Source organism: Metarhizium acridum, assembly GCF_019434415.1.
Source record: "Metarhizium acridum strain ARSEF 324 chromosome Unknown scaffold_356, whole genome shotgun sequence".
Classification (NCBI taxonomy): Eukaryota; Fungi; Ascomycota; class Sordariomycetes; order Hypocreales; family Clavicipitaceae; genus Metarhizium; species Metarhizium acridum.
This window is the reverse complement of record NW_027094030.1, coordinates 562,673-588,422: the sequence shown is the minus strand read 5'-3', so window position 1 is coordinate 588,422 and position 25,750 is coordinate 562,673. Positions and strand designations below refer to the sequence as shown.

Sequence of the window (25,750 nt, the reverse complement as noted above, 5' to 3'; positions counted from 1 at the left end):
GACGGCAGCGGTCGTGTGCTTTTAAACACTTGACCGATGCCGGCTAAGGACCGTGGCCGCAGCCGAGAGTACCGTCAGAGTAGACTAGTAATAACCACTTTCCAATACAGTTTGGTTACTGTCGTACTTTCCTCGAATCCTTTCCAGTATCATCACCCTATTCAGCGGTGCCATGATGCTATACACACTGACTTATTTTTGACCAAGCTCTGGGTGAAGCTCTGAGCCAGTTCGTGTAGCTTTCTTTTTGGGCGGTGAGCCCGTCAACTTCAATATAGATACATCCCTTATTGAATAACTACAGTGTCAACCTATAAATCTATAAAAAGGGCCTAAAGTACGTAAATAGATTCAATCAAGGACTAATCCATCCACTGTTCAATGCGACCCGTAAACCGCTTAATCGTTACAAAACGTAGTTTTCAATTTAGTACGCACTCACTATAACACTCTCAACGACTTATACGGAGCACATTCAATTAAGTGTCACATGCAGTCAGAGGCAATAAGCATTTACCCACCCGGTGGCGTAGAATGTGACAAGGCCTCAGTGAGGGCTTGGAGTAATAACTTGATTCATCTTTAATAGTCTTTGGTATTAAAGGTTCTTGGTTTTCTTCAAGGCCTATATGATTAAATGGCTCTATCCACATAAGAAGTCGGTGAGAGCCTTATGCCCTAGGGCTCGTGACGGTGCCCTCATGTAACCGGGTGACAGTGGCGGATGGCGGAATGCTGAAAAAGTTTTGCTGCTGCAGACACGCAGAGCCGGTGCCAAATCAAGGAACAGAGTAAAAGTAAAAATAAATAGATCTTTTCCCTCTTCTTTCAAGTGCTTAAAGAGGGGAATCGCAAGTGACCATGCCGACAGGCACTACAGGCATAGAAGACTAGTCTTGACCAGCAACAATAGACCGCCAAGGACAAGGACGCCATACCGACCGCTTTCAATGAAGATATTTACTATTTTCGATTGATTTCATGGCGTCCGCACAAGCGCAACCACGTTAATGTCAACGACAATACTGTCAACAACGGTTGTGGGAGCTAAAAGCCAACTGCAGCCGCTAATCCATCAAAAGCAACTATCAGCGAAAGCAATAGCGCTACGGATCTTCTATATCAAGCAGCTCTATTTCCCTCTAGTTTAAAATCAAAATGGAGGGAAAGCATCCAATCTGTCCGTGGCAGCATCTGTGTGTCATACCGGGGTCATAGTAACGTCATTGGCGGTACCAACCTGACAGATGGATACACTGGGCTCGAGATGCCCGAACTAAAGCCCAGAAACCTCAAACTAGTCAAATAACGTAATTGTCAAGTTGCCAAGACTCATCATGGTCCAAACGCGTAAGCAAAGTCGAGAAAAGGACGAAGCCACAGCGGCCGATCAAAAGGCTCAAGATGAAGCGGCTCGCAATGCGCAATCGCCGTCGAAGCTGGCGTCTCACCATCCGTTGGAGAAGAACCACCATCGCGGCCAAAAACATGAAAGTGGGGATGAAATGGTTTCGGATTTAAAGTCTGCAATAAACAATAAAGCGAGTGATGGCCAAGGCCTCCAGCAGCAGCTACACCGAATCTTGAACAAGCACAAGGAAACACCGCTGCAACAGCTGATTGACGAGAAATGGCCCGCCAGCAAGATTGTCATGGTTCACATTCTGAATGCGCTGCTTTCATCGACGCGCATTTCGCATCACATTGCTTTGGCGACACTGAGATGTCTTGTTGATGAGGATTACCACGATTTGAAAACCCTGCATGAGTCCTCCTGGCAGGAGAGGACTGAGATCCTGACAAACGGAGGATATACTCACTATAGAGAAAGGACTGCTACATATCTTGGGGATCTAGCGGATCTTATGAGGCAAAAATATGGTAAGATCTTGTTGCGCCAGTCGGTTCGCGCCTTTCTACACCTCTGCATTAACCATGCTAACCATGCATATAAAGACGATGACGCGTCTAAAATACTGTCCGCGACGGAACAAGGAGCCAAGTTGCGAAGTATTTTGACCGGCCGATTGAAAGAGATTAAGGGACTCGGCCCGGTTGGGTGTGACATTTTTCTCGCCACGGTTCAGGGCTTCTGCCCAAATGTCGCACCGTACCTGGACCGGCGAAATCTCGACATGGCCAAGAAAATCGGCTTGACGGACGATTTGGAGGCAATTTTTGAGGCACTGCGATCAAGTCCTATGGATATGGCGAGGCTTGAAGAAGCGCTTACAAGTGAGAGATTGGACCGTTAGAGCACCAACTCAGCTATGCTTCCTGTGAGCGATGCCCATGAGTACCAAATATCATATCATGAACTGACAATTTCTCTGAACCGTGTTGAAAGCCCCGGCAACGCTGCACCTGTCAATGTCTCCAGATCGTTCAATACCCTTTAGTTTCTACTAATCAGCGACCAGGTATACTGCAGCATGGAAGTGGCAAGGCCGTCTACAGATGGGCGTTTTGGTCAAGTCAAAATATTGTCCTTGCAACTTAGATTAACAATTTTTAAACGCTGTATGTAATATTTCAAAATAAAAATGCTACAACTTCTACCAGCTCTCTTCCTTGCCGTAGCCAGCCTCCTTAGCCTTCTCGCTTCGAGATTCAAAAGACCCGGAGGATGCCTGACCTCCTTGCGAAACAATTTCTCTCTATAAAAATGAACTAATTCTTTTTCCATATTTCGCACGGATTAGCCTATTTATCAGCATCCATAGCGGCAAAACCACTTGAGTATCTCGCCTGCCCACCCTTGGATGCCATATCCTGGACTTCGTCCTTCGGGCTATAGTGACATAGTTTTTGGCAGTAGAACTACGGAACCATTAATACCGATTTTCAAAATTTCCGGGGTTTTGATTTCCAGTCTTGTTTCTTATATCGAGATTCGTTAGATTTCTTGTTTGTTAGCGCAGTAATTGGGCTCTCTCTCTCTCTCTCTCTCTTTTCTTTTACTTTTGCCTTCCTCTTTCACATATGGGTTTATATCTTTACATTAGGTTGCAGCAACACCACTTTCGAATCAACGACGAAAGATGTCGTTAGCGCTCTGCCTGTTGCAAGATCGAGTATCCATGCTGGCGTAGATATATGAGACAAATGATGCAGACATTCGCACACTCAGGAGCATCCATACTCAATTGCAAAGATGACTATGAATTGTATGAAGTTATAGGATCTACATCTGACTCGGGGCGAATCTGTAGAAAGTGCACTTTACCAAGTATTAGCTTGCCATCGTCCGAACATGGCCGAATTTATGCTGCATGTTTTCAACCTAGTAGATTGGGCCATTTTCACAACCCTACTGCAACCCAATCGTCCGTGTCGGCTATCTCGGAACGGCTCTGAAGTCTGCGCGGCAAAGTATTGCGCACAAAGGCTCGGAGAAGTCGTCCGATGATGACCCCTACAAATACGTCAGTCCGTAAATTAAAGATTGGGGCTTTTTCCAGATGATGTAAGGGAAGCGGGACTTCTGTGAAGGCCCACCGGAAAGCATGAAAGACCAGGTTAACATTTCAGAGTTTCTAGCAAAGGCAGTACTTCGTGCGTCATGGTTGCATCAACCATTGTGATACCGTCAATGTCTGGTTACGCACAGCCGCAGTTGTTACGCTGCCCGGCACAACGTCAGTATTACAACGTGATGTCGGCTCAAACAGCAGCACTGATGGTTTAAGCATAGCGGTGTTAGATTCATCCCAAGTGTCTGCTGGAAAGGATGACCGTCTAGGACGAGGTCAGTGATTTGAGCTCACTTTCGTACCGCCATTACCACGTTGGCTAAATAAATATTGCTTGGCGTATGCTTTAAGGTTATAAAAGAGCGCAGAGTCCAACTTTATGACGGGACATGTTCCTCTTGGTATCACCAGTACCCAAGCTGAACTAGCATTGTGTTTTTCGCTTCCGGTCCAACCACCAGATAAGCCATGGCGCTCGTACCCAAAATGTCTCGCAACGCGGCGCTGCTGTTCCTGCTGGGCTCGTCTCAAGCTGTACCTTTCATATCCCGGGCTAGAACCACCGTCTATTCTGAAGAGACGCCAGCCCCAATCGCGGTTCCCGTCACCAATGTGACATCCCACGGTCCATACACCGGCCCGTCTCCAACCACGACCGGGGCATTGTCAAATACCGTCCTGGGGCCGTCGATTCCTGCCTTGCCACCGGCTGAGGATGCCTTCAAGTACCCAGCAGACGGCAAGTTACACGGTCCTCAGCCCGCGCCATACACGCCGAATGGTGGCATTGGCACCAACGGCTCCGCGCCAGTCTACAGGGTGCAGAGTGACTTTGACTATCAATCGCTCGCCTTGGCGCTATATCATGAATGGATCGAGCTCGATCTTTTCCACTGGGGCTTGGCCACGTTCCCTGACGAGGAATTCGACGCCTACGGTATCAATGCCGAGGACAGGTTTCTCCTGCAGCACATGGCAGACCAAGAGATCGGGCACGCAACCGTTCTGTCCAACATGCTCGGGCCCCAGGCGCCAGTACAATGCTCATACAACTACCCCGTTTCCAACGTCAGGGAGTTTATTGACTTTAACCAAAAGCTCACACGGTGGAGCGAGGCCGGCGTGTATGGTTTCCTTCCGCACCTCAACTCCGGGCCCGCCGCGCAGCTTCTGCTCCAAAGCATCACGGTCGAGGCTCGCCAGCAGTTAATCTTTCGTCAGTTTGGAGGCCAATTCCCCATGCCCGAGTGGCACACGCCTGGCATTCCCCAGAGCTGGGCGTGGACGCTGCTAGCACCCTACATATCCAGCTGTCCCTACAACCAAACGCGTCTCGTTTGGCAGAACTTTCCCGCGCTGCACATCCTCAACCAACCCAATCCTGCGCGCATCAACGGCTCAGATGCTTGGAATGAGACGACTGGAGGGTGGAGCAACACGCTTTCTACTGCCAACATCTCCAAGTCGGAGCTGTGCGTGAATGCCACAGATAAGACGATGGACTGTGGCGCAGCTATCAGCCAGAACCGGAGCATACCTCTGTCGTATCCTGGTCGAGAAGTCTTTCTGAAATGGAACAAGCCGGGAACACTGGTCGGGCCCAATAATAGCTACGTGACGACAACGAATGTGGTTGAGCCCAAGTTTGCTGCTTGGATATCGCAGTTGAATGTCACATATTCGCCGCTCCTGAACGTGAGCACCAAGGATAATACGGCATACACCATCCAGCCCAACACGTCGACGTGGGCTGGCGATCCTGCTATAAACGGCACAATGTTTCTTGCGTTGACGGATGTTGATCTCTATGTCACGCCGTACAACCTCACCATGATCAATCCTCATGTTGGAGCGCTTGCTGTCTACCAGGCTGGTTGAAGATGGATGTTTAATGCTGGGAAATAGTATTCACCGGATTCTCCGTTAAGGCCATATTGGTACCCACTAACGGCCAACTATACGGACTAAAAACACTATAAACGAGACTCCGGAGTGAAAGTCCTGGGTAGGGTGTAAAAACGGGTAGCCTTAAGCACCTATAAATATTTATATTTTCTTAGGTTATTTAAAAGTTACTTTTTTCCTTAATTGCAATATCACCTAAATACCACCATTGCTTAGGTAAGGTGGTGCGAGTAGTCAAAGCAGTGGCCCGTGGGAGCAGGTTAGCTTACTCAGCAGAATAGAGCTGCTAGGGTACCACTGGTCAGTGCAGGGGCTGCTATTCATCCTGACACATTTCTCTACACCATGGAATAGCAGCTCTGATTGTCTCATCAATTCACTAATAATGTTTCGCCGTTTCTTATAGCCCATATAATGGCTAACCTTACTCCAGCAGAACATGAAATTATTAATGGAAACCCTCTTGGTGACTCGCTGAGCAGCGTTCGCGAGGCATTGCGCGAGGCAGAACGGGCCACGCAGCAGGAAGCATCTCAATCGGATGATAGCACGCCTGCACCAGGACGACCGCGTCTGTTCATGGCAGCAATAGGGGAAACTTTTTGTGATATTATCCGGATCTGATGTCTCGCTATTACTTGCATCAAGAACCGGAAGGGACGCCCTTGCGTCTGATCTGACTGCGGTTCGCCTGCGCGTGCTGAAAGGTGATTTCGAGTACAAGCACTTTCGCTCATTGTCGCAGTTTGTGATCAGACAGGCACCAGATCTTGATGTCTGGGCTGCCGTTATCGCCCTCGTCCGGTCAATTTCTCACTCGACTCCGCCACCGAGTCTACCGCCATCTCTCGAAACCCCGATCACACATTCATCCGCCTCGCAGCAAGGGTCAGAACAGACGCGACGAAAAATCGAACCTCGTGTGTTCGAAGAGATTCGCCACTGTACATACCGTGCGGTCGATGGATTCCACGAGAAATATTTTACGGGACACAAATGGAACAGGCGGGCTAAGCGAGTCTGGCAGAGCGTCAAGAGTCACTATAGCGACAATGACAAAAGGTGGACACAATTACCCGACATGGCCACCGAGGACGAGGTATGTGGCTGGGTCCTCAATCTGCAGGATGAACTACTGGCAACCGAACGAGCCGCATACTTTAGAAGCAACGGAAGCAAAAAAGTCGGGCCGGAGGCGTCACGGCAACTGGACCTCTTTGTCAAAATGAGAAGAGACGAGGCATCAGACGCGAAGCACGACTGGAGACACGTGGTAGTCGTCGGCGAGCTCAAGCAGTCCGACCAGAAAAACAAGAGCCTATGGCTTCAGCTTGGTAGCGCTGTGCGAAACGTGTTCGCCTACCAGCCTACGCGATTATTCGTGCATGCCTTCACTCTAACTGGGACAGAGATGGAGACATGGGTCTTTGATCGATCCGGGCCGTACAGCGGGGCTACATTTGACATCCACGAGAAGCCCGAAAAGTTCATTCAGGTCATTTGTGCATACTTGATGATGAGTGACGAAGAGCTAGGCTTGGATACCTTTACCCGTGTAAAGGACAACAGGTTATTTGTGACTATACCAGTTGAAGCTCGCGGGAAGAAGCGGAAACGTCAACTCGAACTTGAGCCCAATCCAATCGCCCATCAGCGAGCCATTGTCTGCCGTGGCACGTCTTGCTTCCTCGCCAAGACTACGGGCGCAATGGAATTTGACAGGGTCGTAAAATACTCTTGGACTTCCAACATGCGACCACCTGAGGCCGATCTTCTTAATAAAGCAAACGAACGCGGCGTTAAAGGTCTCGCGAGAGTAGTTGGCTATCATGAAGAAGTCACTAGCATAAGCAAGCTTCGTGAAGGTCTGGTCTTCTCGGCTCCGCATAAGTTTCGTAATATGCCTGGCAGTACCACTACATCCTTTTCACAATCACAACCTCCAGTGAGCCACTCGTTCAGCCAGTTTCATAGCCTTGGTATTGCCAGTAATAGAGATGGCAAGCGGAAGCTAACGGATTGGTCGAGCCATTCATCTAAGAGATCTCGGTCAAACAGCCAGCTTGCAGAGACAGAACAGGCAGAAAACGGGGTCACTTTTCCTGTTCAAGAACCGCAAGGTACTAGCCTTGTCCAGCAACACCAGGCACCATACGATAACCGCATCTTTCGCGTGCTGGTAATTTCTCCGGCGGGGCGATCCATCAGCCAGTTCAAGTCTGTTGTCGAACTCCTTGAAAGTCTTCGTGACGCTATCAAGGTTCATCGCTCACTTTACATGGATGGCAAAATCCTGCATAGAGACATCTCGGAAAACAATATAATCATCACCGATCCGGGAATGGCAGACGGCTTTAAGGGCATGCTCATTGACTTGGACTTGGCAAAGGAAGAAGGCAAGGGCCCTAGCGGGGCCAGACACCGGACCGGCACAATGGAGTTCATGGCAATTGAAGTGCTCCTGGGGATTTCGCACACTTATCGGCACGATATCGAAGCCTTCTTCTACGTTCTCATCTGGCTATGCGCTCGCCGCGGTTGGGCATTAGCTGGTGCGTCGAAGAAGCCGGCGACAAAGACCATACTTTCGCACTGGTACACTGGAATCTATAAGGATATTGCGCGGAATAAACGTGGCGATATGGATAAAAATGGCCTTGAAGCTATATTAAGGGAATGTTCGCAAGTATTTGATTGTGTCAAGCCTTTATGTAGGACAATAAGAGATGTACTGTTCCCGCATAAGGATGGTCTCTTCACCGGTACTCCACAGGATCCGAATATCCTGTACGATCCAATCATCAAAGCATTTAATGATACTATAGCGGGGATAGGGGGCTGAGAGAGGCAGATACGTGATGCGTCCCCCGAAATAGAATAAATTGAATCCCCAAATGTCGCTTTTGATTAAATACTCAAGGGTGCTTTCAAATTTAGCGTTGGCTTTGAACTGCGTACAAGCTTGTGACAGCTTTGCGTTGTGGCACAACCCGACGTGAGTTGTCCTTTTCGGTGGCAGAGGGTAAAGGTACGATCGTATATCTATTATGGCGTGCGAGATACTCGTGGCCGTGATGTCTGGTGGCCCGTGAGAAAGGCCAGTGCTAGCTTCTTCGTCATGTTTCGGCAAGTATGCGCTATAACGCAGCCTCTCCCCGTTCCTTTGATTACATGTACTCACCCAGTCTCTCCCAATACCTTGGAATTTCCCATGACCATCCTGCATCTCTTTCAAAATCGCACCAGGCATCTTTTGGCCAACGCACCTCTGCCACAGCCATGAGCGTATCCCCTCCTCCCACACCAGTGACACACCACCCACAAGGCCCGTGAGGGATGATGAACGGAGATTCAAAACAATCACCTCGCCCTGCGAGTGGGTGGAAGACTACCGCCCAGGTGGCTACCACCCCGTTCTGCTCGGCGGGACATGTTTAATGGTGGCCAGTACAAGGTGATTCGGAAGCTCGGCGAGGGCTCTTACTCAACTGTGTGGCTGGCCCGGGACCTGAAGTAAGGCCATCTTTGCATCGCCTACCATTGCTATTTGTATCGTCGTTACTTATTTCTCCCCAGGAACTCAAGATATGTCGCCTTGAAGATTCTTGTCTCGGCAAACCCGGCTTCAGCTGAGCTGCAAATCTTGCATCACTTTACCAAAGCCGCACCAGCAAGGCAGCCCAGCATATCACGCAGCTCCTGGGCGAGTTTGAACACCGAGGCCCCGATGGCGTCCACAAGTGCCTAGTACTTGAGCCCATGGGCCCGAGTGTGAATACCATGGTCGAGAAATTGCCCCGACTCGGATGGCAAAGAGTATTCTCAAGCAATCGTTACAAGCACTGGCATTTCTTCACGAGAATGGCATCGCTCACGGAGACTTGCAACCGGGAAACATGCTCTTCGCTTTAGATGACGATATCGATATGCAACCCGAGGACGCGCTGCGCCAGGAGGAGAATGTGCAAACCGAGTCAATCTCGCCCCCGGTGCAGAGGCTAGACGGTAAACAAGACAAGTGGGCGCCTCGATATCTTTGTATTGCGCAGCCGCCGGCGCCATTTACGAACTACGCCAAAGGCTTCAAGATTAGATTATCCGACATGGGTGGCGGTTAGTACCTCTAGTTGCGGATTACCTCTATAGATATCTACTTACGCTCCAAACAGCATACTTCTTTACGAGCCCGCCGACAAAATCCATTACGCCTCGCGGACTCCGAGCTCCCGAGTTGGTTCTCACCGGAACTACCAACAAAACCCTCGATATCTGGAGTTTCGGCTGCCTTATTTTTGAGCTCATCACAGGACAACCCCTCTTCTGTTACCAGGGTCTAAATTTGAAGATGATGACCATCTCCTCTCTCTCACCGCCCGGCTCGGCGCCCTCCCTGATGAGCTCTTCAAGCATTGGAAGTCGTCGCCGCTCTACTTTACTGCGGGGAAGCTCTTTAATTGTCAGCCCGGGGGGGTTGCGGAAGGCGGGGAACCGCTCATGTTGGGGCAGACGTCTATGGAGGACTGGTTCGATCAGACATGCCCGGATCTTGACGAGGAGGAAGGCCGCCAAGTAAAGATGCTTATGCGATGGATTCTACAGTACGATCCTGCCAAGAGACCCTCGCCGGCGGAGATTTTGTCTGATCCGTGGTTTGGCGAGATCGAGGTGGAGAGCGGCTCGTTCAAATAAAAGGTGACGTAGCGAGTGATGTACCGTCGAGCAGAGGATGAAGAATCTGGCCATTTGTAACTGTCACATGTAAGCAGGGCACCTTGGCGTTAGATGATACGAATCTCTGTACTATTCGATACAAGGCCGTGATTAAGCTACAACGGAGAGAACTGTGCGCGCCCCCCTAAAAGGAGCGCTCGGCTCCACGCATCGCTGCGCGAATCATCGAAATTCCGAGACGTGGGACATGGCACCAAAGTGGAGAACTCTCCTGGATCCTGAAATATTTCTTTTTACCACCTCCGTTGTTACGGCTAAAATCCTCCCTCCCAAACTCCTCCCCGTCGAGTGGCATGTCCGGCTCCCACATGGCGACTTTCCACCGCTTCCCTCGCGTACCGTACGAGATCCGTGCCACGATATGGAGGTTGACAGCCGTGAGGCGCGAAGTTCAGATCAAAGCCAAGGACAAGCCAAGGACCGTCACCGACCCTCAACGCCCGGACGATGAGGACCACAGGGAAATCGCGTACCTGTACTCGCCGACACCTGTGCCAGCAGTTCTACACACCTGCCGAGAAAGCCCGTGAGAAGCTGTTTTACAAGGAGGAGACCGAGCCATGCTACGTTTGGGTCATTTTCGACCTGGACACGCTTGATGTTGGCCAAGACATCCAATGCCTCGAACACAACAAACCCCGTGTGCGCCAACTCGGCGTCGAGATTGAGGAAGACGAAGACGTCTTGCTGGAATCTCCGTGTCAAAATCTCTGCTCCTTTGAAAAGTTGGTGGGATGCCGCGTGACTGTTGACGGTCTGTTCGTTACGAAGTCGAGAAATTGAGTTGTATGATGAGGCAGACGCCTGGCCAGAGGATATGAACTAGCTCATACACTGCCTGATGTGTCCCAGAAATGACTTGACTCCAATCTCACAGTTCGATTCTCTGTTTTTTTTTTTCTTTTTTTCTTGCAACTTCCACTGTGAGAAAAAACTCCTCTCAAAATGCGTCATAGTCGTTCCTCCGAATATGTGTCAACGGAATATAAGGGGGTATAGTTGCTATTCAATTAGAGCGCGTTCTTTTTGTGATAATCTAATCTAGCAAGATGGATTCCACGCCGAGATTTGAGAAAATCGGCAAAAACAGACATGTCCACCCTTCGAACTGATTGCTTTCTAAACGCTAGCCGACATTGTAGCTCGTTCCCATAGGCGCCAACTCTCGAATCGCAAGGATTCAAGTTTTTAGAGTGCTTGTCCGCCTAGTGACCCTCCCGCATAGACGCTTGAGTTGCACATTACCGGAGTGTTTCTCGGCATGACATGGCTGTGCGTGTGTTGAATAGCTAGCCTGCCATCTTGTTTGTTGCCGCCTTGTGGTGGTGGAAGCCTCCAGACAAAGATGTCAACATAGCATCTCTGCACACGGTTGTACTAGGCTTACTTCTGACGGGAATTGTTCGCGGGAAGCTCAAATATAAGTTTAATGTCAGATCATCTTGTGCCGCTCCAACGTCATCGAGTCCATATCTCATTCTCGCACTACGTGAATCAATTCAAGGTGAACATGGGGGAATAAAAGTGAGACGCAAACCCACAACATTGTCACAAAGCTTATTGTCATGATTTGTTCATGTGTAGCGCTGGGGGCGTCGACATGACACCTTTTGGGTCAATGGTTCGATTCAGGACTCCCGCAGAGTTGATCACGGGGACAAGTAAGCAGGCCCCTGCCCAAGTTCCCAAGTGCGACATTCAGAGTTTGGCCAAGTTTCCTGTGACCGTAAATATGGCGTCCTGTTCCACGTCTTCATGTGTCCTTCTGCGTGGCCCCCAACTTGTCATCAGTAATGGGGCAAATTGCCCCAGAATGAGTCGGAGACAAAACATACTGCCATCATGCCATGTCGCCGCCTTGGCCAAGCTGCTTGTACCGTTTTGCTAACTCTCTGGTTTGCAAGTTACATTGGGAAGCTTGCCTCTTGCCGTCTCTCGCCCTCCCAATGCCAGAAGAAGACGCCTGCCCCTGGTGATCTGAACGCCGAGCCCCGTGCCGGATCAACCGGATCAGATCACGGACCGGTCCGCCCCCAACGTCCGTGTGTCTCTGGCAATGTAGCCAATCGCTGTTGGCGTCCATGTCCAAATTGGACAAAGGCCAACTGCCGATCGGGGCGTTTGCTGAAAAAATAAAATAACGCTCAGGCTTCGAAATGCCTCTCCGTTTCTTCCATGTTGTAGCAGTGAAGAACAAAGTCACCAAGCATTTGATTGCCTTGTTCGCTTTCTTCCAGTGAAATCTATACAGTTCATCTATCGTCAATGGCTGCTTCCGCCGCAGCTGCCAATCGTCTGCAAGCCGCAACGGCCAAAGTGGCCCAAATTTGCGAAGCCTCCGGCGTCCCAGGAGCTTCAGTCGGAGTGATTCACCACGGGGCAACGATCTTCACGCATAATCACGGCTACAGCCATCTTGGAACCAAGACGCCAACGAGAAGTGATACAGCCTATGGAATCGGCTCCCTCACAAAGTCCTTCATCTCTGCCGCAATTGCAAAGCTAGTAGACGAGAAAAAGCTAGCTTGGGATACTCGCGTGGCCGATGTCCTCCCTGAATTTCGCCACGACAGCGACATCATCACGGAGATGACAACCATCACCGACATTCTCAGCCATCGGTGTGGACTCGGGGGTGCCGGCGCCATGAGCTTGGCCTTTCAGGGCGACGGCGATATGCTTCTTCCAAAAGACTGCCTTTTCCAGCTGGTCAATGACTTTCGCATACAATTTCCTTTCCGACAGCGATGGAGCTATTTTGTTTGGGGCTACTCTGTTGCAGGTGCGGTTATTGAGAGGCTGACTCAGAAGCCGCTGAAGGATCATCTCTTGGAGACGATTTTTCGGCCTCTGGGCCTAAAGGCCACATCGTTCAGCCCTCGAGAGTTCCAGCCGCATCAGCTATCATCTCCCCATGTCGGGCTGTCCGACGGAAGTGCCCATGCTCTTCGGAAACTTCAAGTCTTCGAGGACACCTTTTTCGAGGCCTCTGGGGGCATCTACTCAACGCTCAACGATCAGCTGACTTGGGCTTCTGCCATGCTTCAATCGGTCAATGGCAACGACCAAAAGTCTGCGGTGATCAAGCAAGTTTCATGCCTTCTCAGCAACCATATTGCAGTTTTAAACCCGACCGTTTCGGAGCGATCGTATGGTCTGGGCTGGATGCGAGCCCAACTTCCAGGCGTGGTTGGTCTTATCGGCGACAACGTAGGCTTGTGGGAGCTTGCAGACGAGCCGGTGCTGGGGACCAAAGACAAGACCATGTTGATGATCTATCACCAGGGGAGTACTGTTGGGTATCGTGCATTTACGGCACTTTTCCCAGAAACAGACTCAGCAGTGGTGGTGCTCACGAATTCTTCAGATGTGAGCGATGCAGCTGATTGGATTGGCCGGGTGTTCATTCAGGCCCTGTTCGAATTCGACGATGGCAATGACTATGTTGCACTTGCCAAGGAAGCTAACCGTCGCACTCTGGCGCAGTTTGATCGAGTCGGCAAGGAGATCAAGGACATGAGGGCAGCTTGTCTTGGGTCACAGCCGCGAAGGCTCACAACTTTCACTGGGAGATACGTGCATTCGTCAGAGCTCTTCTTCATCGACATCTCGCTCCAACCCACCGAAGCGGATCGACTATATCTGAATTTTCAAGGACTCAAAGATCAGACATATGAGCTGAGACATCTCTGCAATAATGTATTCGAATGGGCTCTTACACACGATGAGTCTAAGAAACGGGGTAGATACAACTACGTTGAAGCGGAGTATTACCTATTTGATTTCCGACTAGATGAAAAGGATGAGCCGGTATCTTTCTCCTGGGCCATTGACGATGAGCCAGCCGTGTTTACAAAATTGTAGATGAAAAATGCGGAGAATATCTTGCATGAGGCGGTTGCATTATTGTATCCAGGTCAGAGCGCCTGGTTGGAGTTTATTCCTTGCCGATATTGGGATGCAAAAGAATAGGAGGAACTGGAACAGTTCTGAGTGTATAAAACGATGGGATGCAGAGCATTTCATCTCTGTAAAATGCAGAGAAAGTGTGCTCCAAGTGTGCGCAGTGTCCGAAAGAGGAAATTGTAAGATGCGGAGAAAATCCCCAACTCGGACCGCCCACGTCACACCGTCATCCTTTCCTGACCACCACAATCTTCCAACCGTGCTCTCCTCACCAGCAGCCAGCTTGACCCTGCAAATGCCGCGCCGGCTCCGGGCCAGCCATGGAACTGGCCAATCTGCCGACGGAGCTGCTGCTACACATCGCCAAGGCCCTTGACCGAGACGGCGACATTTACGCCCTCTGCCGCGCCAGCCGGGGCTTTCACAACCTCGCGATACGCCACCTCTACCGACACAACGCAACGGCCCCCGACATTGAGAGAAGCGCCATCCTCTGGGCCGCCAAGCACGGACAAGTGTCGACTGCCGAACAGGCCCTGCTAGCCGGCGTCGACGTCAACGCGCCGCAGGGCCAGCCGGGCACCCTGCCTCTCGTCGAGGCCACGCGCTTCGGAAACGCCAACATGGCCAGGCTGCTCCTGGACAAGGGCGCGGATCCCAACGTGCTGCACGGCAAGGCCGGCACAGTCCTCCATACGGCCGCGGCCCAGTGGGACATGGGCACGGCGGCGGCGCTCCTGGAACACGGCGCCGACGTACACGCGCAGCGGCTCGACAACGGCGAGACGCCGCTCCACACGGCCATCAACTCGGGCGCCATCATGACCGGCGGCGCGACCGAGATGCTCGGCCTGCTCCTGGACCACGGCGCAGGCGTCGCCGACGCAGACTGACGGCGCGACGCCGCTGCACTGCGCCGCGGCCTGCGGCAACATCGCCGCCATCCACGTCCTGCTCGACCGCGGCGCCGACGCAATCCTGTCGTCCCGGGGCACGCACCGCGAGACCCCGTTGCACGCCGCCGTCCGAGTCAGAAACGAGGCCGCCGCCAAGGTCCTGATGCAGCGCGGCGCCGACGTCGAGGCCCCCGACGCCCGGGGCAAGACGGTATTCTGGCACGCCATAAAGTTCGGGTGCCCTGCCATCCTCGAGATGCTCCTCGACAAGGGCGGCGATGCCAGTCCTCGGCACCCAAACGGCAGCCTGCCCCTCGTGCAGGCTGCCCGCAAGGGACACGTGGCGGTTGTCAACGTCCTGCTCGCGCACGGCGGCTCCGACATTGAGGCGGACCCGGAGCTTGGGGAATCGGCCATGTTGGCGGCCGTTGCAAAGGGGCATTCCGGGGTTGTCCAGGCCCTGCTTGACGCGGGCGTCTACATTTGCACCAGGGACAGCGTCGGCAACACCCTGTTGGTCCAAGCAGCATTCCGCGGCCACGACGACGTCATCGATGTGCTGATGCGCAACGGCGTCGCTGCGGCCTATTGCCGTGAGTGGCCTGCGCGGGCTGGCCGTCCGTTGTAGAGATGCTGCTGGCCAACGGGGCTGGCGCAACACTTTGGGGTAAGGATGGGCGGACCTCTGTGAATCAATGCAGAGCCGTCGTGTCCCGTGTGCTGTTCTCGAGTCTTGAAAATAGTGGCCGAGTGACTGGTAGTGCTGTTTGCGGCACGGCATAGCGCGGGAGTTTACGTTGGGGAAGCACGCTCTTATCACCGACACTTCGTGACTAGCTGGAAGATCTGGGAATATTTGCTAGAAAAATTCATGTGCTTGGGATGCCAAACCAGCCAGTCTTCCAGGCGGAAAGGCCTGCGATTCCTGACCCGTTTGTATCATCGGCTGTGCTTTGCGAGTAGGAACCCCGGAAACCGACGGAGACTGAGGGAACTACCTCTTCAGGTATTCAAGTCTGGCCTCTTGACTTGCATAGGTTCCGTGCCTGGGGAAGGGGAGGATTCCCTCAACTGTGAGAGTAGTGTTTAGATGGCATATCCAACACACGCCCTAATTTTGCCGCGGACCGCACCGTAGCATATTGTGCTATGTGATTGTTGTACTTGTGTATATACGCGGGAGGGTATGTCCCGTGCAAGGCAGAGCGGTGGTAAGAAATATTCACACCATGCTACACGGCTTCTACGGCCTCCTGCCCAGTGTCTGCTTCTGGCGCCGGCTCCTACGAAGCGTTATCCTTCTGCTACTTGGGCAAGGTCTTGAACGTCAACACTTACCGTCTTGGGAGACGCAGGTTCCTCAGCATTAATAGTCCTGGCAGTTTCGTCCACCCTCGGCTTGAGGACATCATGCTCATGGCTCACCGCTTGCTGAGAGTGTGTGACTGTATCGCGCTGGGGGGTTTTTTGTCTCGCGCCATGAGTTGTTTGCCGACAAACACCTGACCCAGGCCCTAGTACCGCTTCTAAAAATCCGTCGGGGTGAGTAGTGCTGTAGACGGGGATGTGGTGTCTGCGTTTACGCCTCCTATGGCGCCTCCTCCTGGCAGGAAAGTCCAACTCTACGGACAGTGTACATCCCATAGTGATGTAGAGTTGTATTTCTGGAGATGGAGGCACAAGGAAACCGGAGGAGGAAAGTCCCACACAGAAAAAAAGCAAGTTGGCGGTGGGATGCTGCGATTGTTATTGTGGACGTATTCCAGAAGAGGGAGTTGAGATTCAGGCAATGTTACAGGAGAAGAGAGGGTATATTGCATCAGAAGGATATTTATTATCCATGACTCTGTCCCAGAGTGATTCATCGTTGGGATTTTGTCCGTTGTTAGACTTGTGCTCGGAGATGAACCATTCCTCGCCGTGCGACTGGCTGTTGTATTTGTCTCCAAAGTACGTCGCACATGGAGCCAGGCCGCTTGGATCAAGAGCAGTGAATAACAAGAAGCCAACAGAGACGTCACCTCTTCATTGCAGCATACTCAAAAAGCAGCCGCTCCATAACAATATCCCCAGTCTTACCCCCCCTACGCAGTAACTCTGACGCCCTTCTCTCTATCATCACCAGACACCACGCCCTCGTCGACATCCCCAGCCAAACCCTTCAAATCAGCCTCGCCCATCTCGCCATTCCACCCATTCGCCAACAACTACGCCCTAAACTCCTCGTCCCGCTTGGCCAGATCCTCTCCCGTCAACCTGGGCACAAACAAGTACGTGACCAAAACGCCCACCACACCGCATATAGCCGCGACAATGAATGTCCACTTCTTGCCGAATCTATCTTGAATCGGCGTAAACGCCTGTGTTCCCACAGCAGCGCCCGCCTTGCCAATGGCCGCACTGAGGCCGTAGCATGTTCCACGGACGCTGGTGGCGTAGCTCTCTGAAGAAATGAGGCCGAGCATATCGCCCGGGCCCAGGTTGCCAGAACTCTGCATGAGGCCGTAGAAGATGACGAAGAGGGGAATGATGGCGGTGATCTTGTCGTAAGCGCAGCCGATGATGAGCCCAAAGACCAAGTATCCTGAGAAGCCGATCATCATGACATTCTTGCGGCCCAGCCTGTCGCAGAGGAATGCGCCCAGGAGAACGCCGGGCAGCGCAATGGCGCCGAGGAGAAGCTGCCACTCCGCCGTGCTGCGGAGAGTGCTGCCGGTCTTGGAGACGACGCTGGAGATGATGGTGCCGGAGAAGACGCCGTTGGGAAAGGTGACAAAGTCGTAGAGGAACCAGGCGCCGCAGGTGCCAATCAGTGTTTTCCAATAGTACCTGACGACCAGGCCGTAGGGAACGTGCTTCTTGGTGGCGCCGCGGCGGTACAGCTTGGAGTTGAGCATCTTGAGGCGGAAGTAGAAGACGGTCAGGGGCAGTACGACACCGATGCCGAAGCAGACGCGCCACACGGTTGAGAGATTGGTCTCGCCGGCGGCGGACAGCACGATGAGGAAGACGGACACGGCGAACGGGCCGCCAAACGAGAGAGGGAGATTGGTGACGAGGATGAAGACGGGGCCGCGGTTCGCCGGGGTGTGTTCGTTGGCGGCCTCGGATGCAGATGTACTGGCGGCAGGGTACTCACCACCTAGAGAGCGTCAGACTGCGGAAACAGGGCTTGAGCCATAATGTATGATGATGGACTGGGTAAATCGAAGGGGGGGGGTGGTGGGTTGAGAAGAGACAGGGACATACCAGCTCCGAAACCAACAATACCTCTCGAAACAGTCAGCATCCAAAACATGCCGTCGATAGTGACGCCATGAGAGGCGGTGGCCAGGATTCCGCCGAGAACAATGAGCAGCGTCGTCGTGATGATGGCCGTCTTGCGGCCCATGTAGTCGCAGGTCAGGCCGACGACGACTTGGCCAAGAATCTCGCCGACGAGGAGGGCGTTGGAAACGCGGGTGCTGACTGAGGAAGTGTACTCGTTGGGGTATTCCCTCTTGAAGAGCACGTTGGCCATGGTCATGAGATTATTCTGGTAGCCGTCGGAGATGAGGGCGAAGCCAGAACAAAACTACAGTCGTCAGTTGAAGTTGGGGCAAGCGGACAAGGGAACCAACAAATGGCCATCTCCATTGGTCCTAGGCTGCGAGGGGTGAAGAAAATGCAGGCTTACAATTGTGAATATATCAGACAACCTCTGTCGTCTGCTGGAAGCCCGCTCGACAGCAGCAACTTGCGCCTCAGAGTCTCCCTTGGTCGCATCGTGATGCTCCCCTGGAACAACAGCAACGGCCTTGTCCTCCATCATGCGCAGGAACAAGTAGTTGGGACACAAGTCAACGAACAATAAATGGGTTTAAAGCCGCTGCTCCCAATTTTGTTTCTTTTCTCTTTCCCGGCCAGGCACGCGCACGGGGTTATCAATATCCCAGCGCGACAATTCAGTATCAATGGTAAATATGTAGAAACCGAACCACGATGCTGCTCCTCCATCCGCGAATTGACGCGAAAAAAGAAGAACCCATCCCTCCCACTAATAAAAGAAAAAAACTAAAGTCTAAGCCCGCACAACTAGAATCCTGCCATCCTTTCATCCCGCACACGTGCCAGAAAGATCAGCGTCTCACAAGCTAGCCGTGCCGAGTCCCGAACGAGCCCAGAGATGATGCTGCAGGCGGGACGGAATTTGGGAATGTACAGAGCTCTTTTTATTCATAAGTGGAGGGCTAAATTAAAGTGGACACGTGCACGAGTTCGGGCAAGGATTGCAGATTGGTTCACCTCGAGCGAACAAGTACGAAAGTCATGGTTGAAGATGTGTGACAACGCACCCGTCCCCACCTGCAGATGGTTCTTCTCCACGTTGATTTCGCCGTGAGTCGGCTTTGTGAGGCATGACTGGCTGGACTTGAGCCTTCGTCCGCTTGACGGGGTGGAATTTTTGTGCCAGGTCGAAATTGTCCGAGACACCTGGGGTTGAAAAACCATAACCCAAAGGAGAGCGGGGAAAGGTATAATCCGGCCTTTTGGGGTCAATAGCGGCAGGCACTTTCTTAGCAGCTTGTCCGTCTACCAAGAGGCTTCATATTCAGCAACAGCGGCAGCCCAAGAGGCCCGATTTGAACAGCTCCAAAGGCTCCGACTTGGCCGCATTGTACAGCTTTGCCTTCGTCTATGCCAAGTGCTCACGTTGGCATAGAAATGCTTTGGCCATGCCAAATCCCGTCACAAACCTCAGCCGGCCGGGACGCCACGATAATTTCGGAGCCTTCACTCTCACCAAGCCCATGGCATGTCCTGTCCGTACGCCGACTGTGAGACCCATCGATTGATCGTCTTCGGGCGCCATCGTAGAGCGCGTCTGGCCTGCGGCGCTTCGCATTATCCGGTTTCGCCATCCTCCGTGTCGTGAATACCGGGCTCCTGTCGCCCCGGGCGGTAAGAGTGTATCGGATTTGGTTGATGGCTCGGCGGCGTGGCGTCAGATGCTATCCTGCACAGTGCCAGTCGTGCAGTAAACGCGACGGCAGGCTCAAGACCTGATCCATTACCGGACGAGTCGAAGCGCACACGGCAGTTCCTAGTCATTTTCCACGTGTCAACAAAGAGTTTGGTTGAGACAAAACGGGAGCGGAAAGCTCTCAGCCTTGAACCATCATGGTGTCACAGTCACAGTACGGAGTAGCAGCAAACACTTTCGCTCAAGGTAACACAAGAGTTCTGCTCCGGCGTATTCGTGCTCAGGGCGCACACGCGTGCCTCAGCGAATCGGAATTGTGCACCTCCGCACCTCCGTAAGCCGCTCAAATAAAGAACAGAGAAACAAGCCACCGTCTGCCACGTTTGGCCGGGTTTCGGGCGTCTTGCGCTGCAGAAGCCGTCTGCACAAGCCACAGCCGCCCCATCCCAATGTGGAGGCAATCTCCGCTTGGAGAAAACCCCTTCCGACATTTCTTTGGCTGATACAAAAAGAACTCCAATGTTGGACCTCTTCATTTCTGGCGCCTCACGCGTCCCGCTTCCTGCTTCCCAACCTTCCCTCCACATCCTTCCTCTGCCATCTTGACAGCTTCCTTCCTACTCTAGAGGCCATTTCCTTGCCTGCCGCTGTCCGCTTGAATTCCTCCCTCGGCTGAGAAGCCGGCTGCTGCCCCCGGGTCTCAACGGCGCACAGAATAGCTCGCCGTTCTACTCCTGCGCTTTGCTGCGTCTGGATACCTCTGCGCAACCCCCCCTTTATGAGGATTTCCTTCTCCTCTCACCCTCACACGTCCTCTCTGCCGATTGAGCTGGCTGGCCGGCAAATACTACAAAATGGGCGCCCTATACTACCTTCTGCACCCAAACCAGCTGCGCTCCATTATTCAATGGTATGTTTGACTGTTACCCTCGGTACAGCGCCATACGACGCTTTAGCAATGCATTCTACAGAACATGACCGTGACCACGGCTGTCGCTAACACCCTGTGACTGCAGGAAGCTCTGGCACAACCCTGTCCACAGGCGCGATCCTTCCACAGAGTCGGAAACCTTGAAAGAATGCTTCCGCTTCCTCAACTTGACTAGTCGCAGCTTCGCCGCTGTCATCCAAGAACTCAACCATGAGCTCCTTGTCCCCATTAGTCTGTTCTATTTGGTACTGCGAGGCCTTGATACCATCGAAGACGATATGACGATACCGTTGAGCAAGAAGGTGCCTTTACTGCGCAACTTTCACAACACCATGGAGATTGATGGCTGGCAGTACCATGAGAGCCAAGAAAAGGACAAGGAGCTCTTGGAAAAATTTGACGTCGTAATCACCGAGCTCAAAAAGATTAAGCCAACTTACTATGCCATCATCAAGGACATTACCATCAAGATGGGCCATGGCATGGCTGACTACGCCCAAAACGACGAAATGATCAAGAATGGTGTCAATACCATCGACGACTATGAGCTGTACTGCCACTATGTCGCCGGTTTAGTTGGTGAGGGTCTTACCAAGCTCTTTGTCGCTTCAGAGCTAGGTAACCCCAAACTCGCAGAGCGACCATCCCTGACCGAGTCCATGGGCCAATTCCTCCAGAAAACCAACATTATCCGTGACCTCCGGGAGGACTGGAGCGACGGTCGCCGCTGGTATCCCAAGGAGATTTGGAGCAGGCACGTGGACAAATGGGAGGACTTGTTTGACCCAAAGCACGAGGACAAGGCCCTGAATTGCATATCAGACATGGTTCTCGATGCCTTGAAACATTGTGAGGAATGTCTCTTTTACATGGCCGGCATGCGCGAACAGAGTGTCTTTAACTTTGTTGCTATTCCGCAAGGCATGGCCATTGCTACTCTGGAACTCGTCTTCCGCAACCCCGACGTGCTCAAGCGCAACGTCAAGATCACAAAGGGCGACGCCTGCCAGCTCATGACCGAGTGCACACAAAACCTCTACACCGTTTGCGAGGTATTCCGCAGATATGCCCGACGAATTCAGAAGAAGAATGACCCCAGAGATCCCAATTACCTCAACATTAGCGTGCGATGCGCCAAGGTATGCCAGCTCAGCTCCAGCTCTACTCTCAAGTTAAACCTACTGACATGTCGATTAGATCGAACAATTCATCGAGACGCTTTACCCCCGTCAGGACCCCAAGCAGCTCAACTTGGAGAATCATCAGAGACAACGAAATGAGCCTACCATGGACCCTGGCGAGACCCTCGTCATGTTTGGGGTTGTTGCTCTCTGTCTCATATTTGTTTCTGGCCTGATGGTAATCACGCCCGTCTTCTTATAACACGCAAGATGCGACTCTTAACTAACGCGCCCACAGATTGGGACCGCATGGTTATTAGGGGCTAAATTCCCGAACATCTTCAAAGAAGCCAGCATCCTGCTTCAAAAGCTGAATGACCCCGCACCAGCAGTCACGACAGCCATCACGACCGCCCGAGACGAACTGTAAAGACTTGATTCCCCCCTTCCCTGAAGCCGCTTCTCCATCACTGTTTTTTTTTTTCTAAACAAGTATTCATGCACCTCTTTGTCCTACTAATGAGCATTTAACGGGCGAATGGACAAGTTCTTGGGCTACACTACATACGACCTTCTAATACGAGTAATTTACTGATCCCGCGGCCACCCACTGATTCTCTGCTCTCCCAGTATCGTCAGAACGTACATGGGGCCTCGGCCCAGCACGGATGTCAAATTGCAATCTGGTCCTTTAATGACCGCGGTTGTGCCGAAGAAGTGCTAAAAGTAATCACCATGCTCCATGCTTCTCCTGTGGAATGGCCCAACTGAGTCTTTGTCATGACGGGTTGACGGGTGCCGAGACTCTGTTGGCGAGCAACATTTTTTCGTAACGTCCTTTTGCCTTTACCGTGGATTCTGTGCTCTGAAGGTCAAATGGATGGGTGCTTTTTGTTAGGGGACGGGACAGTGCCGAGCTTTGCTGCTGCATCATGTCTAGTACCCCAGATCTAGCTCCCACACCGATGTTAATTGCTCCATAGAAATCAGGTTTTATGACGTTGCATTGCCCTTCCGTTCCGCGCTGCTGCCAATATAGCGATCAAGCTCCCTGGCCGATACGTTGTGCATGGACATGCGCTCCTCTGAAAGAAAAAAGAAGTCGGCTAAGATAATTATCCGACGACCTACGCGGTGCTTTATCCGTGGTAGTCTTCGTGTTGATGCTTGGGGACATGGGCAGGCATGCGCCTCGAATAGCCCGGCTCGAATAGAGCGTTTGAAGCACAAAGGCCTGGTAAGTAGTCCCAACTCTCTTCAAAAACGCAGCCACGAAAACACCCGCACAAAGTCTGCCGTTTATATCTACAAAACTGGATATACACCCCAATAAGCTTGGTCAATCGTATCACAAGAGACATTTGAATGGATAGATTGAAATTTCTGCCAAGGCGGGATGTGGCGTGTCCGTGGCGGACTACATGGAAAATACGGCGCCCATTTTTTCAACTACTCTTCTGGTAAGCTACGAGGTCTTGAAAATTCCCAATCTCAAACAACCCCCCCAACTTCAACACGGTAGTTGCGCAGATTAATTCAAGGCGGCGGCCGTATCCGGTGTACCCTGGGCCGGGCCATCTCCAGTCAGGAACTCATTTTTATCTTTTTGGTTTCCATTGTTGGCAATCAGGGGCGTTGTGCCACTCTTGCCGTTCCCCACCTGAGCTTGAGTGTTCCCAGAGAGTTGCTTCAGCCGGGCGGTTACATTAGCGGGACTGTCGATATTCTCCAACGTCATCAGGTATGCGGCAAGGCCGGCAACATGAGGAGAGGCTATAGATGAGCTCGGTTAGTCGTGGCCAGGTGGGAAAATGGTGGTGATGCTGCTTGAACTCTTACCCATGCTGGTCCCGCTTTTAACCGACACGTCCGTGTTAGAGTTGATACCACAAGACTGAACCTTGACACCAGGGGCATTGATATCGACGTCCCTGCCAAAGTTTGAGAAGCTAGCCTTTTGATCGGTGTTGGCATCTACGGCGCCAACGGTGATGGCGTTGCGGGCAGAGGCTGGCGATGTGTTGGCTGCGTCTTGCTGTAAGACTCTGTTAGCGCCTGTCTCATCTTCACGTATCATGACAGTGGCAGACTTGGCCATTTGGAGTGACATGCATTCTCATTTCCGGCTGCGACCACAGGGACAATGCCGGCTTTGAAGACATTATTCATGGCCGCGTCCAAGGCCTGTGACTTGCCTCCACCCAATGACAGGTTCACAACTGCCTTGCCCTGGAGGTTGTTCTTTTGCACATCATTAACGACACTCTGCAAGCCTGCGATGATGTCCGCGTTTTGTCCTTGGCCGTTGGCGTTCATGACCTTGACGCACTTTACCGTGGCCTTTTTAGCAACGCCAAAATTCTTCCCACCAATTGTGCAAGCGACGTGGGTGCCGTGGCCGTTGGCGTCGGTTGCCTACTCATCATTAATATGTGAAGCGTCCACGTATAGTCCTTTGTGGAGTGTACAAACATACTTTCTCGCCTCTAACAAGGTTGGCAATTGTAGTAGCACGGCCTTCAAAATCCTGGTGGGTGGTTAAACAGCCAGAATCAACCACGTAGGCAGTAGTGGTGTTGCCGGCAGATGAGTCAAACACGTAAGCTCCTACATTTTTTATTTATCCAGTCAGTCGATGCAATGAGAGGCCAGGCTTTCATGGCCACCACACCACCAACACCATCGAGCGTAGAAAGAACAAAGTGTAGAGGCGGGGGGTTTTTCACCTTTTTGTTGTTGCTGGCCTACCGGAGCAGCTTCTGACAATCGCTGCAATCCAGGGGGGGCATTCTGTTGCACAACAAGCTCCGACGTCGACATCCACTGGTCGGGCTCGACATAATCCACCTCGTCAGCATCGCCAATCTCCAATGCCATGGATTCCTCAGCCTGAAAAGTCATGGCATGCCATGTGTTCATCTTGATGGCCCGGACGTCGGTCGAAAGTGGCTCGCCTCCAGGTCCACGTTTGTTCAGGTTGCGCTTTTTGAGTTGGGCAGAGACGGAAGCCGTCATGGCCTTGACAGCCTTTTCGCTGGTGGTATTCTTGTAGACAGCGATGTAGCTGTTGGGGACGATCTTGGAATTAGCATTGACGTTGCTCTTTGCCGGAGTGGGCGAAGCATTCTTGTCGCCGTTCTCGTTCGGCCCGTTCTGGCTGGAGCCCAGGCCGAGGAGGCCAAAAAGACCGCTGTCGCCGCCGATGGGAGCGGGAGAAGCGGCAATCAGTTGTACCCAGAGGAAGACAGCCCCCAGAACGATGTTTCTCATGGACGCCATGATGGGCTAAGATTATCAACGGACAAAGGCACAAGTGCGTATCACCCAGCCAGTCCTTGTTGAAAAGTGATGGGACAGTGAGGGCCGATCCCGCGGATCACTCCGCCGGTATGTATGAAATGGTGAAAACAAGAAAACAGAGGACGGACAATCCACCTAGAGTTTGTCTAGAGGGAACCTGACAAAAAACTGGGCGTTCAGCGCTGCTCGGCAAGCGCTGGGACAACTTGAAGAAGAAAAGAGAAATGATTGATGCCGACCTGCCGGATCTATCAGATTGCAGAAACAGAAACAAAGAGAGGGACAGGATGAAAAAAGCATGGGCAACCAAGGGAAGAAATACTGTAACGGATGACGCGAAGCAGGGGTTAAAATACAAGAAGGAGAATTAAAAGTGGCATGGTGGACATGGGGGCTCCGAATGGCCTCGAGACGAGATGGATATTGTCGCATCTTGGCCCCAATCTCGCGATCAATGACATGGCTCTGCCAGCAATGCTGACTGGGCCCAGCAAATGAAGTGCTGAGCCTGCATAGTAAGACGT

The 25,750-nt window shown here is 52.2% G+C and overlaps 12 protein-coding genes across 13 annotated transcripts; 9 read left to right on the top strand and 3 right to left on the bottom strand.

Annotated features, from left to right (window-relative positions):
* Positions 1-1,337: 1,337 nt before the first annotated feature.
* Positions 1,338-2,545, top strand: J3458_015558 (uncharacterized protein; the record flags this gene model as incomplete). Its single annotated transcript, XM_066120827.1, has 3 exons — positions 1,338-1,881; positions 1,957-2,279; positions 2,348-2,545. 2 exons carry the CDS (start codon positions 1,338-1,340, stop codon positions 2,253-2,255), a joined length of 843 nt encoding a protein of 280 aa, XP_065974155.1. The 3' UTR covers positions 2,256-2,279; positions 2,348-2,545.
* Positions 2,546-3,698: 1,153 nt separating this feature from the next.
* On the top strand, positions 3,699-5,561 carry J3458_015557 (uncharacterized protein). Its single transcript, XM_007817140.2, has one exon. The coding sequence runs from the start codon at positions 3,942-3,944 to the stop codon at positions 5,349-5,351; it is 1,410 nt and encodes a 469-aa protein (XP_007815331.2). The 5' UTR covers positions 3,699-3,941; the 3' UTR covers positions 5,352-5,561.
* A 164-nt stretch (positions 5,562-5,725) lies between these two features.
* J3458_015556 (uncharacterized protein) lies at positions 5,726-8,298 on the top strand. The gene has a single exon (XM_007817139.2). The coding sequence runs from the start codon at positions 6,460-6,462 to the stop codon at positions 8,218-8,220; it is 1,761 nt and encodes a 586-aa protein (XP_007815330.2). The 5' UTR covers positions 5,726-6,459; the 3' UTR covers positions 8,221-8,298.
* Positions 8,299-9,184: 886 nt separating this feature from the next.
* J3458_015555 (uncharacterized protein) lies at positions 9,185-10,080 on the top strand (the record flags this gene model as incomplete). Its single annotated transcript, XM_066120826.1, has 3 exons — positions 9,185-9,491; positions 9,548-9,652; positions 9,724-10,080. The coding sequence occupies 3 exons, from the start codon at positions 9,185-9,187 to the stop codon at positions 10,065-10,067; spliced, it is 756 nt and encodes a 251-aa protein (XP_065974154.1). The 3' UTR covers positions 10,068-10,080.
* A 337-nt stretch (positions 10,081-10,417) lies between these two features.
* Positions 10,418-10,639, top strand: J3458_015554 (uncharacterized protein; the record flags this gene model as incomplete). The annotated part of the gene is made up of 1 exon (XM_066120825.1): positions 10,418-10,639. The coding sequence occupies one exon, from the start codon at positions 10,418-10,420 to the stop codon at positions 10,637-10,639; it is 222 nt and encodes a 73-aa protein (XP_065974153.1).
* A 1,735-nt stretch (positions 10,640-12,374) lies between these two features.
* Positions 12,375-13,973, top strand: J3458_015553 (uncharacterized protein; the record flags this gene model as incomplete). Its single annotated transcript, XM_007817137.2, has 1 exon — positions 12,375-13,973. The coding sequence occupies one exon, from the start codon at positions 12,375-12,377 to the stop codon at positions 13,971-13,973; it is 1,599 nt and encodes a 532-aa protein (XP_007815328.2).
* Positions 13,974-14,335: 362 nt separating this feature from the next.
* On the top strand, positions 14,336-14,908 carry J3458_015552 (uncharacterized protein; the record flags this gene model as incomplete). Its single annotated transcript, XM_007817136.2, has 1 exon — positions 14,336-14,908. One exon carries the CDS (start codon positions 14,336-14,338, stop codon positions 14,906-14,908), a length of 573 nt encoding a protein of 190 aa, XP_007815327.2.
* Positions 14,909-15,074: 166 nt separating this feature from the next.
* J3458_015551 (uncharacterized protein) lies at positions 15,075-15,539 on the top strand (the record flags this gene model as incomplete). The annotated part of the gene is made up of 1 exon (XM_066120824.1): positions 15,075-15,539. The coding sequence occupies one exon, from the start codon at positions 15,075-15,077 to the stop codon at positions 15,537-15,539; it is 465 nt and encodes a 154-aa protein (XP_065974152.1).
* Positions 15,540-16,204: 665 nt separating this feature from the next.
* J3458_015550 (uncharacterized protein) lies at positions 16,205-16,555 on the bottom strand (the record flags this gene model as incomplete). Its single annotated transcript, XM_066120823.1, has 1 exon — positions 16,205-16,555. One exon carries the CDS (start codon positions 16,553-16,555, stop codon positions 16,205-16,207), a length of 351 nt encoding a protein of 116 aa, XP_065974151.1.
* Positions 16,556-17,118: 563 nt separating this feature from the next.
* Positions 17,119-18,719, bottom strand: GIT1_1 (Plasma membrane permease, mediates uptake of glycerophosphoinositol and glycerophosphocholine; the record flags this gene model as incomplete). The annotated part of the gene is made up of 3 exons (XM_066120822.1): positions 17,119-18,053; positions 18,161-18,485; positions 18,588-18,719. 3 exons carry the CDS (start codon positions 18,717-18,719, stop codon positions 17,119-17,121), a joined length of 1,392 nt encoding a protein of 463 aa, XP_065974150.1.
* Positions 18,720-20,250: 1,531 nt separating this feature from the next.
* ERG9_1 (bifunctional farnesyl-diphosphate farnesyltransferase/squalene synthase) lies at positions 20,251-22,533 on the top strand. Its single transcript, XM_066120821.1, has 4 exons — positions 20,251-20,784; positions 20,891-21,944; positions 22,003-22,164; positions 22,225-22,533. Exons 1-4 carry the CDS (start codon positions 20,729-20,731, stop codon positions 22,354-22,356), a joined length of 1,404 nt encoding a protein of 467 aa, XP_065974149.1. The 5' UTR covers positions 20,251-20,728; the 3' UTR covers positions 22,357-22,533.
* Positions 22,534-25,209, bottom strand: J3458_015547 (uncharacterized protein). 2 transcript variants are annotated; one of them, XM_066120819.1, is made up of 5 exons: positions 24,653-25,209; positions 24,403-24,533; positions 24,039-24,341; positions 23,766-23,961; positions 22,534-23,699 (listed from the first exon to the last, which is right to left on the bottom strand). In XM_066120819.1, the coding sequence occupies exons 1-5, from the start codon at positions 25,203-25,205 to the stop codon at positions 23,458-23,460; spliced, it is 1,425 nt and encodes a 474-aa protein (XP_065974147.1). In that variant the 5' UTR covers positions 25,206-25,209; the 3' UTR covers positions 22,534-23,457. The 2 variants fall into 2 exon arrangements, with proteins under 2 accessions (XP_065974147.1, XP_065974148.1); XM_066120820.1 differs by having other exon boundaries at positions 22,534-23,961.
* Positions 25,210-25,750: the final 541 nt, after the last annotated feature.

Excerpts from the sequence above, each read along its gene's own strand:
- J3458_015547 (XM_066120819.1), bottom strand. The coding sequence starts at position 25,205 with ATGGCGTCCATGAGAAACATCGTTCTGGGGGCTGTCTTCCTCTGGGTA. Across the intron at positions 24,534-24,652 it reads AGGCCAGCAACAACAAAAAG|GAGCTTACGTGTTTGACTCA; the intron begins GTGAAAAACCCC and ends TAAAAAATGTAG. Across the intron at positions 23,700-23,765 it reads TAAAAGCGGGACCAGCATGG|CCTCTCCTCATGTTGCCGGC; the intron begins GTAAGAGTTCAA and ends GCTCATCTATAG.
- J3458_015557 (XM_007817140.2), top strand. The coding sequence starts at position 3,942 with ATGGCGCTCGTACCCAAAATGTCTCGCAACGCGGCGCTGCTGTTCCTG.
- J3458_015556 (XM_007817139.2), top strand. The coding sequence starts at position 6,460 with ATGGCCACCGAGGACGAGGTATGTGGCTGGGTCCTCAATCTGCAGGAT.
- ERG9_1 (XM_066120821.1), top strand. The coding sequence starts at position 20,729 with ATGGGCGCCCTATACTACCTTCTGCACCCAAACCAGCTGCGCTCCATT. Across the intron at positions 20,785-20,890 it reads CTGCGCTCCATTATTCAATG|GAAGCTCTGGCACAACCCTG; the intron begins GTATGTTTGACT and ends CTGTGACTGCAG. Across the intron at positions 22,165-22,224 it reads TATTTGTTTCTGGCCTGATG|ATTGGGACCGCATGGTTATT; the intron begins GTAATCACGCCC and ends ACGCGCCCACAG.